Source organism: Saccopteryx leptura, chromosome X (genome assembly GCF_036850995.1).
Source record: "Saccopteryx leptura isolate mSacLep1 chromosome X, mSacLep1_pri_phased_curated, whole genome shotgun sequence".
NCBI classification, from domain to species: domain Eukaryota; kingdom Metazoa; phylum Chordata; class Mammalia; order Chiroptera; family Emballonuridae; genus Saccopteryx; species Saccopteryx leptura.
In genome coordinates, this window is record NC_089516.1 from 14023073 (window position 1) to 14040514 (window position 17442).

Here is a 17442-nt window from a genome sequence, read left to right on the forward strand (position 1 = left end):
AGAAAACGGATTACTGCAGGCACTGGCCAAACTTATTGACATTATTGAAATGGTTATAGAAATAAATAAGTTTCTGTTTATTGAACACAGATATTTAAGAATGACCAAGAGAACATGTCTATGTGGTGGTAGCGAGTTTACAGCTATACTTTCCAGGATTCATTATTTGTGGTTTCAAGTGAAGCCCCATTACGTGAACTGTCTTTTACTAAGGTCTGGATAGTAGCCCGTGTAAGTGAAGCACATAACTTTTGAAGAATCACGTTGTTTACAACTTGTCACTCATTTTAAATCCCAGGGTCCCCCTTCAGTTCTTATAAAAGAATATGTGAAAACAAATGGAAATCGTCTAAAATAGGTACTGGGCGTCCTCAGCGTTGGAGGAGTTGGCCGAGCAACCGACAGAGCCCTTCAAAAGGCACGTGGGCCGTCCTGTCTCGGGACCAGCACGACCGCACCGGCAGGTCCCGGGCCCCGCGCCCCGGGCCTCCTGCCTCGTCATCGCGGCGTTTCTGGTGGCGGAGCCCGGCTGCCGTCCGCGGCTCTCCTCGCCTCCGTCTCCGTCTCCGTCTGGGTCTCCGAAGGCGTGTGCCGGGCTCCGGGCGCACCTCGGGGGCCCACGGAGCGCGGGAAGGACGGGAGCCAGGAGAGCCGAGGCTGCGGCCGTAGTCCCGCGCTCGGCGGGGTCCCCCACCCCTCGGGGGCAGGGCGGCAGGTACCGTCTCCGCCGCCCCAGCAACTAGTGGGCAGCCTGTCCCGCCGCCGTCGCCTCGGCTCTCCGGCCCTTCGGGACCGCGCCCCCGCCGCCGGCACCTGACTTACTGACTGGCCCGGGCTCGGGCTTGCGACGCCGCCACCTCCGCCGCCGCGCACGCGCTCCCCGCGCGCCGCTGTCCCGGGGCGGCGGCCGGCGGCCCGCACCTGCCCGACTGACGGGCGGCCCGGCTCGGGCCTCGTGCCGGCGCGCGCACGCGCAGGCGGGGGCGCGCCAGCCGTCGGCCCCGGGGGCGGGACCGCGCGGCCGCGAGCGGGCGGGGGGCTGTGGCGCGCGCCCCGCACCCGAGGGCTGCAGAGGGATATTTTGGGTGGCAGGAGGCCCCTCGTCATTTCCGCCGGGCAGCCTGTCGTGCTGGGGCTTCACTCCCGCGCGCGGGGCGAGCGGGCAAGTTGGCTGCGGGCGCGCGGCGGCGGCTCCTTCCCCGAGTGTCGCGACCCTCGGCGGGGCCAGCCGGGAGCTGAAGCCCCGGAGGGGCAGAGAGCCGAGCGGAGAGGCGGGGCGGCCGCCTCCTCGGCAGGACCTGGAGGAGGCGCGACCGCAGCGTGCCTCCCTCCCGCCCGCCGCTCGCACGGCCGCTGCCCGCCCCGCGCTCGGAGGCACTGCGGCTCGCGACCCGACACACAAAAGCCGCCTGCTCCGCGCTGCCCGCCCGGCGAGCCGCGGCCGGCCAGGGACCCCACCTGCGGGCGGCCCGGACTGCGGAGTTCGTTTTGTGTCCGAGCTCCGCACCCCTCGCGGAACCGACCCGGTGCCCATGGCCCTGATCATGGAACCGGTGAGCAAATGGTCTCCGAGTCAAGTAGTGGACTGGATGAAAGGTAATGCCCGTTGTGCGGAGGGCGCGGGGCCCTGGGGCGCGGGGTCCCGGCGCGCCGGGGGGACAGAGTGCCCGCCACGGCGGAGCCTGCCATCGGGGCTCCCGCCCGGCCGATCGTGGTGCACGGGGGGCACTGAGGGTCCTCCTGGGCTGGTCGGGGCCCGGGATCCCGGTCTCCTATTGTCTCTCCCGGTCGCTCCGCAGCCGGAGAGGGGCGCGGAGAGCGCGGGAGGCTGGGAGGCTGGAAAGCGGGCGGTGGAATCGCAGCGCATCTTGCCCGCTTGTCCGCTCTCCTTGGCGCCCCCAGGCCGGGAGGACGTGGTGACCCTTGTCTCTCCTCTTAGGGAAGAGGTCCCAGGGGACCTGCTCCGCTGATCGCCCCTTCCCGAGCCCCTTTGTTCCTGGAAACCTGACGCCCCCTCGGGGGCCGCCCCTGCCAGGTGCTTTTTCCAGCGCCAACTCTCCGGGCAACTTTTAAGCCCACGGAAACGGGGTCAGGACGCAGCCAGCCCAGTTTGGATCGGGAAGCGAGCCCTCTCCCCCAGGTTGGGGTGAGGATGCCCCGGGGATGCTCTACTTTGGGGAGAAGAAAACAGGCTTCCCCTGCGACAGCATCCGCGCTGGTGCCTGTGGGCTCCTTCCAGCGCATCCCTCGCGTCCCTTGCCGCCTCCTCTTCTGGCCGCTTATAGCTTTGGACCTCAGGGCTTTTTCTTGGGGGCTCGACGCCAGGTGTTAGGTGATGCGCATTCCATTCTTCCTCATTTCTTCCATCTTGAAGGCTTTCCGCCTTTTTTCCCTGGCAATTTCTAACAACCATACTTCTGGACACTCGCCCTCCTAGTCGCAATCGTGGGCTTTTCTCTAGTCCTCGGGCTTTCCTGCCTCACTATCTCCCTCTGTTGTCTGAGTTAAGGGGCTTATAGAGAATCCCCTCCTCGCGACCACTGCTCCCCCACCTCCCGTCCTTAACATTCCTGAGATTTGGGGAGTGCTGACACGGGTGAATGGGACTGAATTAAATGATTTCTGGCCACACTTAGGAGATGTTAGAGCTTTGTTCGTGGTTTATTCCTAGTCACAAACTCAAGGTAGATTAGGCAGGGACCAGAATCTTAGGAAAATGTGTTTTCCGAAATGAGGGAGCCCCGTTTTAGGGCTTGCTTAGTAGGAAGACTTTCCAAGACCCAGGTACTTTAGAACGAAAGGTGGGGCGGGGCGACGGCAGGTGATTGAGAACGACGGGGAGAAACTCAATTATTTTTTATCTTTTCCCAGACCTTTACAGCTTTTTGCTTATTCTTGTAGATTTTCTATTATCCATTTGCTTTCTCTCTGTTCCCTTGTATCGCCATTTATTCCTCGTTTACTTCGTTTTTCTTCTCTGATATGGGGAAAGTGCTTTGTAACTGAAAAGCACAGTACAAATGAGAGTGTATGGAGTGAAATCGAATTCATCAATTATGGACTGCCTTTCTGTGTGCGGCGCATTGTGCTAACGTGCCACGGTGCCATGACTAAGACAGAGTCCTGCAGTGCCTCATCTTTCTGTTTCTTCTTCTCTTTTCATATTTGCTATTGAAATTCTGCTTTCCTAGATTCCCACCAACCCCCCCCCTCATTGTCAGACACAGACAAACATCTGTCTTCTCTGTTTCTCTGTCATGGAAGAAAGAGCAGGGTATATGCAAGAAGCCAGAATGCTTAATTAAAACCCTTTCTTTGATTTTGCCTAAAAGGTTGCTTTAGTTTGAGTCTGTTGCTGAAATTCTCAAAGCAAAGCTGTCTTGGCTCCATGGGAGTCAGGTTACCATCAAGACTACCTCTCACAAATTCCCATGATGCTTGTAGTGAGTGCTGCATACTCCATCTTCTTCACCACCCACCCTCCCAGTGTATTCTTGCAGTTTCCCCTGTCTCTACAGTTTAGGTCCACTGAAACAAGTAGAACATAGGATGCACATATTCTGACACACATTATTACTGTTCCAGTACACTAGCGCTTTAAAAATCTCTCCAGCCTGAAATGCAGCTTCTTTAAAGTTGGGCTAACATTGTGAGCTGCGTTTTTAAATGACTCATATTCAAGTTAAATAACTAATTTCTGTACCTGTTGGTGACGCATTTTAGGGCTCTTTGAAAAGATCAGTGATGATGGAATTTGTGTATCCTTGAACACATTAGACTGGAAGAGATTAACTGATGTCATTATCTGTATATTTAGAATCCAGACTGCTTACTGATGAAATTTCCATAATCTTCATATAAATTTGATTTTTCAGATATTATTAGAAAACAGGACTAAAAATAATTGAGTGAAACAAACATCTCAACTTGTAACTTACACTGTTACCTAATTAATTTTTCCCTGCCTACATTTCCCCCCAAATAGATTTTACAAAACACGTTTAAAAGCTACTTTTCACCCTTTACTCAGATGCAATAATGTTTAAAAGTCAAGTAATTTAGACTGTAGCTTCGGAATGACTAAACCTCATTTAGTGTTGTATAATGTATAGTGTTATAAAGACAGTACCAAAGATTGAATAGGACTGTTAAGCAATGCAACATTGTGGGAGTTCTTCAAAGCATGCTCTTAATGTGACAATTTCTTCACCCTCAATATTTAAAGCATGTAGCATATGCTTTCAAATAGTCCTAATCATAAATAAGTTATAACTCTGCATAGTAAGGTACATGCCTTATACTCTTTCTAGGGTGGTTTTTCTCTTTACGAAATAGAAAAAAAATCATTAAGCACATAAGAATAGCATGGCCGTATATTTATACTGCCAGACAATTTATAGAAGTGGTATTGAAACCGACTAAGCAGAGAGGGAAATGGGAGGGGGGGACACAGGCTGCCCAGATTATTAAACTTTGGTAGCATATATTCAAGATTATTTACAAAAAACCATTTATGCATTGCAGCGCCTTTTGATCTGTTACTTTTTATTAAAATATATTTGAGAGAGACAGATATTAAATTTACATTGATTATTGGTAAAGATATTTTTTGCTTGCAGTTTTTCCTCACCCCCAGCCCCACTATTTGTAAAATACAGTACTCGTTGAATTTTCTGTTGACAATGAAAATTTGATGTGACACAGTGTCAGTGTTGGTTCCAGTAAATATATGAACTCTTCAGGAATCACTAAATAAGCAGTAATATTCTCCATTATTCTGATAATACTTCTGGCTATTTGAAAATATTTTATAGACAGTAAAATGAATTTTAAAAATCAATTTTATAAAAATATCTTTGAGAAAATCAAAACCATTTAGCATTTAAAACCAACTTTTTTTTTTTTTCAGTTGGAGATTGCATTCAGCCCTCTTGTAGTTTTAACAAAATTTTAAAACAAACATTTTTACAATAAATAAAAGCAAAGCAGTAATTGCAAAAAGCTGGAGGTAGAAAACTGGCCAATAACTTTCTAATTTTTGCTCAATCTATTACTCAAAAATTTTTTCTGCGTTCCTATATGTTCACTTGCAGGTCCTGAAAATACTCTTTATCTGTATTTATTTGACTACTATTTTGCCCTCTGAAATATAGCAGAAAACCTCTGAACGCTTTAGGATTCCTATTATTAATTTTCCTTGTCAGTGTAACACCCAGTAATTCCAGTTTTGTTTTTTTTTTTCTCATACCTTTTCCAGCTTTGAAACTCTTTCAAAATATCCATTAAGATAAAGTTGTTTTCTGGAACTAGCTTCTTTCATGACGTTTTACCAATGATCTTAATCCTTTTCTGGATCAAATAAAATGGAATATTTTCTTCAGAGTCATGCAACAGGCTCCACTTTTTTTCTCTTCTCTTATGGTCTCTGTGACTTTGCTGCATCCATTCTTGTATTATTGTGATCCCTAAAATAATCTAAATTTTAAAGACAACCTCTTTTCAAACCACTAACTGTTCTCTTCTTTTCTGTGTAATATAAGCCATTTTCTTTAAGAAGCATTCACTGACTTCTGATTTCTGTCCTGATGACTCAGCCATCTTGAGGATAGAAAATGAAATACAAAAAGGAAAAAGAAAAAAGAAAATGAACACATTTTTCAGGTATAAAAAATGATAAAAACTAACATTTTGCATGCAATACTATAAAAGAGGAAGATGCAGTTATGAAATAGACTATTTAGTAAAAAGTTCAATGCTGTAAAGGAGAATGTATCTGACGAGGTAAAGAATTGACAGGTACAATGCTTTTTAGTAATTTTCCCCTCATAGGACTGAGAGCTGAGGATGTCATATTTTAATTAGATGAAGGAAAATGTAAAAAAAATAAAATTGAGTTAAATGTTATTGAGAGAGAGAGAAAGAGAGAGAGATAGAGTGAGATCAGAAATAATCCTGGCAGGAACCTGCGACGTATACATTGCAGAACTTTAAGAAATATATGATCAAAATGATCCTTTCACTCCTTTTTGAAAAATTAGTTTTCTTTTCAATTGCAATGTGACTAGATAGTCACCAACAATCACCTCATTTGGATTTGACATCTTTGAATTGGGAATTCTTGTCATTTTACAGAAGGATGAAATTTACCTTTTTGATATGTAAAGTTTAGATCACAAGAAATACAGTTTTATTTATAGTGTCATTAACATTTGCCTTTTAAGGTAGCACTCATGATTTAGTACAGGTTAGGAAAAAAGAGTTTATTTATGTTTATGTATTCAGGTCCTTATATATTATTTACCTAATACTTCTTAATGGAAGTACCTAAATGGATTATTTTAAATAAATTTTTCCCTGCTTCGGGGAAATTAGTCTCTGTAAGGGATGGCAGTGACATCAACAAACCTATGCCATGACAGAGACAAGTATCAACTAATACATTTGGCAAATTTTAAAGTTTCATATTTATACAAGCACCAATGGAAAGTGAAGATGGTGATTTTAATAAGTCAGGAAGGAATCCATGGAGAAGGTGGGGTTTTTAAGCAGTTTAAGGCATATTCTAAGAGCGATGTATTCTAAATGTAGAGGCACAGCAAGATACTCTAGTATTGTGATGGGGTGATTAACCACCACAGGGATTGTGTCTAGGTTTGTTTGGTTGAAGGAGAGAGTTGGGCAGTAGAGGGAAAGTGAGAGAGGAGCCATGAGTAGGTGGCAAAAAAGTACAAGAACAAATCTGCATTTCACAAAGACAATAAAACTCTCATCATATCCTGACTCTAAATAAATACCACATTATAAAACTTTGGCTGCCAAAAACAAGCCCACAAAGAATGCGTATTGAATTGGTACAGCTGTTTCAAATCTGCTTCTCAGGAATAATTTCAAAATAATGTTAAAATGAGTTCTATGAAGATTAATTACATCATTAACATTATGTTGTTGGATAGTTAGAATTTCACTGATCCACATTTTTATATGAACAATGAACATAGGTTTTTAAATATTGATGCTTTCTTAAACCAATGATAAATTCTCATTTTCACTTACAGCAGAGTGACCTCAGATTAGGACTTAATTTGTTCTTAATGACTTTTTTAGCTTTCTATGTGACTTCCCTATAGCACCTCACACATATCGCTTATTGTGAAAGGTGAAGGATTAGCTTCTATAAAGAGTCAGAAGGATGGATCATCAGGACTGATATATAAAGGAGAGGGGAAAGGAAGGGTAAATAATTTGAAAAAATGTAGCCTAAAGCTTTTCTTTTTTCTGATTTTGTCATGGTTTAGTGTTTTGCTAGCGTACAGCAAATGTAGTCTTCAATAGAGGATCATGGTGTTGAAGAACATTCAGTAAGTGAATTCACATTCTTCATACACACCATAGCCCTGTGCTCCCTAAAATGGTACATTTCTATGGTTGTGGAAGCCAAAACATCAAAAGAAGTCAGAGTTGATTTTTGTTAAGTATTTTAAAACATTATTTTTGTATTAAAATAAACATAGATATTATGTTCACATTGCAGAAAGCAACACTGGCATGCTTTAAAAGATGAGACCAGAGGCTTAACAGGCATTCTAGGCTTGCAGCACACTGTTTAAAGCTGCACTTCCCAGACCTCCCAGGGTTATGAGTTCCTTCAGGATTATGAATACAGCAGTGGAAAAGTTTGAGAAGTGGTTGTTGGGTTTAGAAAAGGTACACCAAAAAAAATACTTACCTGGCAGGGAAGATAACATGATCATGAAAAGGTAAAATTAATATACTCTGCTTCCCCTTTTTCTGCCATTGAAAGTGACAAAATATCTTTCAGCCAAAGTCATGGTAATTATAGCATTTTACTTCCGTTTGTTTGATCTATAAACCTGTAGTCAGGGAGAACTTCTTAAGAGTGATTCCCATCCTACTCTTTCACTTCTCACCCTTATTAGCTTAAAAAGAAAAAAAGTTGAATGGATTCTCACTGTTTTTTAGGATAAAGATCAAAGTCCTTAAAATGGCTGATAAGACCCTTGAAAGTTTGGCTATTGCCTTTGAGGTAAGCTACACTGGCCTTCTTTCTGTTTGCCCAGCGCTAGGCTTTTGCACTTAATGTGTTCTCTCTTACCTTTGTTCTTTACCCAGTTAAGTCCTGCCCATCCTTCAGATCTCAGCCTCAGGAAAGCCTTCTCCATTCCCTGAGTCACCTCAATTCCTCAGTTACATCTGTCCTGGTGCCATGTGTGTCTTTAACCTGTTTGTCAGTTTTATTTTTACATTAATATGTATTGTTATTTGATGAGGACAAGGACCACCTCTTTTCTGCATAAGAGGGCAACAGAAAGTATATGGTGAAAAGTAGGCACTCAGGAAATATTTGTTGAGTGAAGGAATAAGTAAATTTATCCTCAGATTTCTTGTCTGTCAGCAAAGTCTGCTTTCCTAAATGAGAATGCATGTAAAGTCCCTTATACTGCTCTAATGGATACTTCAGTGCCAAGTTGTATATTGTGTGCCAGAATACAGTGGAATTAGGGTTACTTTATCCATATTTCATAGTTGTGTTACTCTAGCCAAGTCAGCCATCTAAATCAGTGTTTTTCAACCGCCAGTCTGCAGACCGGTGCCGGTCCGCCAGAAAAAGAGTTAACCACTCTGATATTTTATGAAGATTATAGAGTCTATAATCATTGGGTCTATAATCCAATAACCGAGAAGCCTTCATACAACATCAGGGTGGTTAACTCTTGTGGACTGGCACAAAATTTCTTTTGCAAACAGGCAGTTGAAAAAGACTGATCTAAGTCATGGTTTAGATTCATTTGGTTCAGGAATATTAATCATTTCAATGAATTCATAATACTTCTGTGTTTATGCTATAAATATTACAAATGTGCTATAAATATTATTTGCTGATATCATTTAATAAGCCAACACAATAGGCAAATATTAGTTTAAAATTAAAACATATCCCTTTTCTTTTTTTTAATTTATTGATTTTAGAAAGAGAGGAACTGGAGAAAGAGAGAGTACAAGAGAAAGAGAGATTTGTTATTCCACTTATTTATGCATTCATTGGTTGATTCTTGTGTGTCCCTGCCCTCATCAAATAACAATACATATTAATGTAAAAATAAAACTGACAAACAGGTTAAAGACACACATGGCTGACCTGAACAGATACTGAACCTGCAACCTTGGCGTATGGGGACAGTGTTCTAACCAACTGAGCTACCCAGTCAGGGCCGCATTTATTATTTTGCAGGCAAACTTGCCAATTGTTTATTCATTTTGGTGTTTTTAAAAGAACTCAAAATATAAATTAAAGAAAACTCTATACATTTTGGAACACATGGTAGATTGAAATTGATAAAATGCCTATCTTTTTATAAAACTTTAAAAAAGCTCATATAAGAAATTAAAATGTATTTTTCTCTTGTGAGAAGAAAATGACCTTTATTGGTTAACTTAATAAAAATAGCCCTTTAGCTTAATTAGAACCACTATCCTATATTTTATGTTGACTTTACATTTATATTAATAGGAATAAGCATAAGATATTTAATGATGCATCTTAAATCAACATTCCTATATAATTTTCCATCTCTCCTGATTCTTGAAAAATTAATTTTAATCTTTAAACTAAATATAAATTTAGTTGGACTACGTTTTTAAGGACACTTGTTAAGAACCTATGTAGAGAGTTATTTAAAGCATTAACTTGTTGAATACAGCTGTCTTGTGCATTTAGTGAATTACACGCTTCTGGATAGATAGTAGTAACAGTAATAGGGGAGTCAGAGATATGTTTCTAATAAAGCATGTTCTTCCCCCAAAATTCAAAATGCTTAAAATATAAACTGCAATAAGTGAAAATTTTAAGACCTTAACATAAGTATGCCAGTCTGTTAACTCTTAATAAAACAGTAACGCCGGGCTTAAATATTCTAGCTAGTCCTGCAAAATAGTGGATTGCAATTTTGCCCTGATTTGAATTACAAATAACTATTCAACATGATAGAAATTTTGGGGCTTTAAAGATATATTTAATTTCTTGATCAATTTACTTTATAATTATTTATTCTCATGGAGGTTTTTATTATCTTTATGATACTATTGACATTTCAGGAAAGAAAGGGTTGCAGGTATTTGCATAAAATCATGAATTTTAAATCTCACTAAAGTAAAATAATGGCTGTTTTAGTTTTCTGTATTCATCTGTTGAACACTTTGTCAAAACAAAATTATTTTAAGAACCAAAATTTATTCAATAAACCAAAATTCACAATGGCATTAATATATTATAATTTGCCACCATAAAACATTGCATAACTTATATCAAATATAGCACACTTACCCGTTTAATATTTAGTTGACATTAATGTTCTTGGAAATTAGACTTATTAGATGGGTTGGCTAGTCTTCTGATAACGTGATAGATAAGAAGAAACCATATTGTCAGTTGATGTTTAGTATTTCCCAATATTATATTTTTGTTTGAACTTTTTGTTTTGTTTCAGCTACATCTGCTATTTTAAAAACGGGCTTACAACATGTTTTCTCAAGTAATATCTACAAAAAAGTCAATGGAAGCCTGGCTTGGATCCTGCATTTTGCTTTGTTTCAACTTGGTTACCAAAGCATATGAAAATATATTTTCTAGCAAGTTGTGCAACATATAATGTAATTTATTAATGAAAACCTGCAAAAATACTTGCCTTAAGTAATTATGCTGAAGGATTAATTTCAATAACATTAGCTGAATTCTTGCTATAGTTTTGATATGTTTTCTATGTGTATATGGGAGTTTTTTTCCTGGCTGAGCAGAAAATCCATATTTTAATTTTGTGCAATTTATTTACATTCCACTTTCAAAACAAGCCACTAGGCTATTAAAAACATTAAAAGGGTTGTAGAGTTTTAACTAATGATGTTTAACACAGACATAGAGTCCAGTTGCTAGTTTTCCTCCCTGCTTGCTGGAGCCTATTGCAAACCAAGTTCAATGTGTATGCCAGGGCTAGGTGCTTTTTCTCTTATGGTGGCTCGATGTGAGTTTTGTGGCAGTCTGTGTTGGCATCATTGTTGCATTGAATCAGTGGCAGATTTCTCATCTAGAAGGCTGTTTCTTCCCTTACCTTCTAATTTTCCATTTCCTGTTGAATTGTCACACACAGAGAAAAGCTTGTTCTATGGAATATTTAAAGCTAGATAAGCTTTCTTTCTAGTGTATCCCTAGACATCATATTTTAAGTATATTTATGGTAAAAATAAGTTAATTTAGATCCTGTTTATTTGGGATTTGTGATATTTTCAGTAGGCTTCAGTGGAAGTTTACTTTTTAAATATGTGAAGGAAGGGTTTGCTGATAAATCTAATAATGCAAACAAGATGGGGAAAAAATTTGTTTGACCCAGAAGTATTATACTTTGCCAGGAGCCATTTTCATACCGTAAATACGCTAGCTAGAGATGAGTTGCAGTTTTAGTTAGAATTTCTGCACACTTAGAGTCATGATTTTTGGAATATTTTTGCAAACATTCTGTGTTATAGCTTGTCTCTTCCCCTCATTCACCGAAGTTGGAAAGGTATAATTCACTTTACATCTATTATTGGTAATCCTTACAAGTGAGACAACGAACAGTTATTAACAGCTTTTCACAGGTAAGGTAAAGAGAAGTTAAGCAGCTCAACAGAGATTGTACAGCTGTTCAGTGATGGAATTAGGTTGACATCAACTCTTTTGTTTCCCCTACTGGATTAGATGTATACTTTCACGGATGAAGGACACAGATCAGGTTTGTACATAATTATCTTCAAACTTGACTTTTCAAAAAATTCCTGAATTTTCTACCCTTTAAAAATTGGCACCACATAGCATATGATAACAACAGTTTGGAATCAGATGCCCGAGTTAGTTATATCCAGACCCCATTACTTCCTAGAGCTGTGAACTTAGTGAGGGAGAGTTCAAGTAACTTGCCAGGTTTTCTCCTTTATGTACAATAGGGATGATAATATTACCAACCTCATAGGGTTATGGTATGCTTAAAATGATGCCTGGTACATAATAAGTGCATGATAAATGTCATCTTTTTGTTTTAATTTAGAAAGAGGTTGCATTTTTTTTAGCAATTTTCAGAGGCAGAACTAATAATAGATAATATTTATTAAGTGCTTACTATGTACCTTGTACTGTGCAAGATGTTTTCCCTGCATTACTTTATGCCTATCTTAACCCTGAAAGGTTGGAATTATTCCTATTTTACAGATAAAGAAGCTTTTGCTTAGACATTGAATGACTTCTCCTGTTTATCCAAATATTTATTGAGGGAATATTCAATACATATTTTGAAGAATAAATAAAGAGTAAGTGGAAGAAGCAGAATTTGAAAGATTTCTAACTGGTTCCTATATGTCATATATATATAGAAACCAGTATGTATGTTTGTGAGTGTGTGTATGTATGTATGTATGTATGTATATATAGGAACCAGTTAGAAATCTTTCAGATTCTGCTTCTTCCACTTACTCTTTATTTATTCTTCAAAATATGTATATAATATTTCCATCTTGCCTTCTTCTACCAGAGGTAGATGTGACATGAAAGCAATCCTGAGGATACTTTCTTTTTAAAAAAATTTTTTTATTCATTTTAGGGGGGAGAGAGAGAGAGAGAGAGAGAGAGAGAGAGAGAGAAAGAAAGAAAGAAAGAAAGGAGAGGATCAGGGAGCATCAAATCCCATATGTGCCTTGACCAGACAGGTGCAGGGTTTCGAACCAGCGACCTCAGCATGCCAGGTCAAGGCTTTATCCACTGCGCCACCACAGGTCAGGTACAGAGAAGGTGAGGATACTTTCAAAGATGTGGATGTCCTCTCCTTCAGACCTACCTTCTCTATTGTGTGCTAAGGTAAAATATTATATGATTCTTTGGTCTTTTGGCCTCTAGAGGGGCGCACACACGAGGGTGTGTGTATGTGTGATATTAGGTTTTTCTTCTCAGAATAGGACTATAGCAAGTAACAAAGATGCCACATAGCACTGTAGTCTTAGTGATATCTTTCTTATTTTGATTTGAACCCCAGGATTTTAATGCTCTCCTCTGCTTAGTCTAGACTTAAGACAAAAGATCTACTTCTGACCACTGCCACTACGAACCCAGAGCTGAGATGTTTGGTTCTAAAAAGATTGCCAATAAAAGTACATAGTGCCTCATAATAGATGACCATGAGTAGCATACACTTTAGTAGAAATAATGGATTCTGTTATATTCTATTGTTCAGATTTACTTAGCAGTGCTTAGTACTGCCATCTGCATTTCATTAGAGTTTCTTTCAATAGCGGGCTTTATTCATTACAGTCCTATAGCTCTGAAACCCTTACCTACCTACGAAATGGTAATTGTTCCCTTCAGATTGTTTTCTTTTGTTTTGTTTGGCAACACTTTCATCATAGACCGATAGCATAGTGAATCACAAAAGTACCCTAAGTGCTAGAAGAAATTTAACCGTGATTAGTCAAAAGCTCGTGAAATCAATGCAAAATATGGAGTGATCAAGTTGAGCTAGAGATGTTTGATCAGTTGAGTACTTGTCAAGTGGTAGTGATAGGTATAATTCTATCTATATTTGTACATATTTAAAATGACACACATGATTTGTACATATTTAAAATGATACACATTTGTAACTAAAATACATATATTCTAGTATATAGTTAGGAATTTAAACTTGGATTCAGTCAGAGTAAAAACACAAAAATTATATTTATTATGTCTCCTTGTTTTCCTTTAATAGAACTGGGGTGAATTTGCTTTTGACTGGAAGTTTTAAAATATTTAAAGACAGCTTAAATTATTCCTTGTTTGTGGAGAGAATGATTTGAAGTCTTACTTTGCATGAAAGCTACCAAAATACCCAGGACAATAGTCATTAAAAAATAACTGTGAACTTTAGTAATTATCAACTATTTTCAAGTTGCCTTAGCATTGTCCATTTGATTATATAAAGCACTTTATCTCTTCTAAAGAATTCACTCTCTTTTAAAATCCATATAAATTAATTTTATTTTATTTTGGGATGTTGTTGAGAACTTTATTTTTTTTTCCTTGAAATAATTGTTGACATCCTATGTTAATAAGTGATCTGGTAAGAGATAGAATTTTAAATATGGTAATATCATGAATCTCCATCAACGTTTATTTTAAGATATGTGTAACTTAATATTTAAAGGAAATGTTTTCTAATTCTGAGATGCTTTTTCAAATGAGGCTGCTTTGCCAGCTTACTCTTATACGTGTGACCAACACACACAGAAAATTATACAGTAGAATAAAACCTTGGTATCAGGTAACATTTTTCTCTCCACCAAAACACCAGTAATGAAATCACAAAATGTTAAGGCAAGTATATATCTCTAAAAAATAAAGACTTCAAAAGGTATATATCACACACTCATTCCTACAACACTATTGTCATACCAAAGTTCATTCCTTAATATCCTTAAATATGTAATTGTTCAAATTTATAGTTTCATAAATGTCATAAACATTTTTACAGTTTTCCCCCTTAAATTGGGATCCAAATCAAGTCCACACATTGTAGTCTACCTTATTCTTTTTTCCCTACATCAATCTTTTGGGGCCCCCAAAACCCTTTATATAACAAGTATTATGTAATGTTTCTTGAAATAAAATAGATAATATAACCTACCTATTCACTTATTTTTTAAAATTCCCTGTAATGTCCTTATTTTATCAAAAAGGGGAAAATTTCATAAAATAAAATAGGTTTCTATATAGTCTCAATATGACTAAATGAGAAGACACAAATTGATATTTTTGCCTATTTATAGTGGACATATCTGGATTTAGGGAAAATAGTAAGTTCAGGAGACATTCCGTATAAGTACAAGAAAATGGAAGAGTAGATGAACTGATAGACACTGGAATAAGAATGAGTATTCAGAGTAGTACAGGTTAGACTCATTTGGTATGTCATCCTGGTGATTCCAGTTGATGAGTTAGTGGGAAGAACCACCGCTCTTTGAAGAAATGGAAGATTCTAGGGCTGGGAAGGGATTATTTAAGATAAGCCTGGAGCATCTTGTAGTGCCAGAAAGTAAGGTAGTGCTCAAAGAGGGCATGTTAAAGTCTTGGGAGTCACTATGGAAGAGCTCTCAGAGGCTAAAGTTGGAACAATTTGAGCAACAGAAGTGATATTGGGTTGCAACTCAGCGTATAAAATAAATACCCATAAGTCCATTCTGATGTAAGTAAATCTCTAAATGAATAAATAAATGATGGTAAGAGAAAAATCTCCCATAAGGAGAATTTCAAATAATTTGTAATGATACCCTCTTCACAAGGAGTTGACACTGAACTTCCGTTCTTTTGATTGTGGGCTGCACTTAGTGACTTATTTCCAAAGAATAGTGTGTGGAAAGGGGAAACAGCTTTTACAGTGCGGAAACCTAGCAAACACTATATTGGCCAGGTGATCAGGGTTTGCCTCATCAGTGAAAAGGCATGTTGATAACGTACCCATAATATAAAATGATGAGAATAGCACTTCACCTGGGTGATCTTCTTCCCCTAAACCCAGAACTCCACTCTGAGCATGAGAAAAACATTAGACGAACACAAATTTAAGGACATTTTACAAAATATCAGTACTCCTCCAAGCTGTTAAGGTTAGCAAGAACAAGGAAAATATGTGAAAATCACAACCCAGAGGAGGCAAAGGAGCTATGATGATGTCCTGGTTAGGATCCTGGGACAGAAAAATCACACTAGGAAAAAACTAGTGAACTCTAAATAAAGTGTAAAGTTTAGGTAATTGCAGTATACCAGTGTTGGTTCCTTAGTTGTGACAAATGTATCATAGTAGTGCCAGCTGTTAATAATAGAATATGGATAGAGGTATACAGGAACTATGTGTACTGTTTTTGCAACTTTTTTGTAGATCTATAACTATTCTGGAATAAAAAATATTTAAATTTAAAAATTGCAGTTAATTTAAAATTTAATCTAAAATATAAGCAAGATCTCAAATGTAAAATAGCTTTGGTTTGCCTCTCTGTGTTAATAATAAAGTATTTTCAAGTACAAACAAAAAAGTCATGTGAAATACAGGCATTTTTCAGTGTGGAACGGTTGCATCCATTGATCTGGCAATCATTGGGTAACCTCAAAAAGCTCCCAGGAGCAATGCTGACCCTGTTGCAGCATCAAGAACCCCTCTGCCTTACGTCTCCTGTGTAAACCTCACGCTCTCCACAAGTGAAAACAAAAAAAAATTTTTTTGAGTGAATGGTATACCTGGTTTTTCTTTTCTTCTACTGAGATTAATCGTTTGAGTACTTTTTTTTTTTTTTTTTTTTTTACTAATTGGGAAATGTTTAAGAAGAGGAAACAGTATTCATGGGATAGGTGGAAAATCACCAAAAGTTAGTTCCATCTCCTTATTTTACCTGTTAACAGATTTGCAGTTAAACTCTTGGACAGAAGAGTGTGCTGTTCTAAACATTGTTAACCAAACCTGATTCCCAGCACTCCTAATTTTAGTTTCTGTTTCCTGCAGACACTGTGTCGGAATGTTAAACAAGGCATGATTTTTTTTGAGCAAATAAATGTTGGGCTTTGTAACAATTGATATTCCCCTGAGTATGTATGTGTATACATAAATATGTACACATATTTACTTAAGGCAGATATTTGCCTAAGGTAGATATGCTGAAATTGAATATAACTAAATGATCTTTTCTCTTTGCTTTTCTGCAAGAAAGTCAACATACTTCTTTTTGTCATTAAATGTAACACATTTTCATTGTATTATGGGATCATACAGTGTGTTGAACTGAGTTTGGATATGAGGATGTTTATAACTAAAGACCTCCTTGGTCACCTCTCCAAGAAATTATATTAATTTCAAAACTGAACTATTTTAATACTTGCACTTTATTCCTATATCTTTTTGTTTAAGATCTTCCTTGTTTTATAGTTTACTGGTGTGAAAATTCTAAAAGGAACATTATCTAGTAATAAGTAGATAAAAACTATGACTTAGGAATTTAATACATTAACCCAATACTTTTTTTTCTTGCCACAATAAATTGAAATGTTAAAATTATCATAATTTCAACTGGATTATTTGTTATTAATCCATCTCTGTAAACATGTGACGTTCTGTTGTTGTTGATATGAATGTCTTAGACTTGTCTCCCTGGCTTACTGCTAAATGTCTTTCTTTTCCTGACTTAATGCTCTGTGAGTACCAGTGCAGTTATGCATTAATGCATTCCCTGTGAAATGCTTCTGCTTTTCACAGTATTTGTGTACACAGTATTTCTTAAGCTATGCTCACAGGAATGAAATAGAGGTTGTTTCATTCATTTGTCTGCTTTCTTTTGTTTTAGTGAGGTAAGAATGCTTTACGTTTAAAGAAATCTTCAAAA

General features: G+C 38.6%; 1 protein-coding gene across 4 annotated transcripts in view; it reads left to right on the forward strand.

Annotated features, from left to right (window-relative positions):
• The first annotated feature begins 1432 nt into the window (after positions 1-1432).
• The window catches only part of CNKSR2 (connector enhancer of kinase suppressor of Ras 2), a 257028-nt gene continuing 241018 nt past the window's right edge, over positions 1433-17442 (forward strand). For 3 of the 4 annotated variants that reach the window (XM_066357908.1, XM_066357911.1, XM_066357912.1), the window contains exon 1: positions 1433-1596. In XM_066357908.1, coding sequence (XP_066214005.1) covers positions 1533-1596 — 64 coding nt within the window. In that variant the 5' untranslated portion in view covers positions 1433-1532. Of the gene's footprint in view, positions 1597-11726; positions 11784-17442 lie in introns of those variants that run through there. The other variant, XM_066357909.1, reaches the window with a different exon arrangement.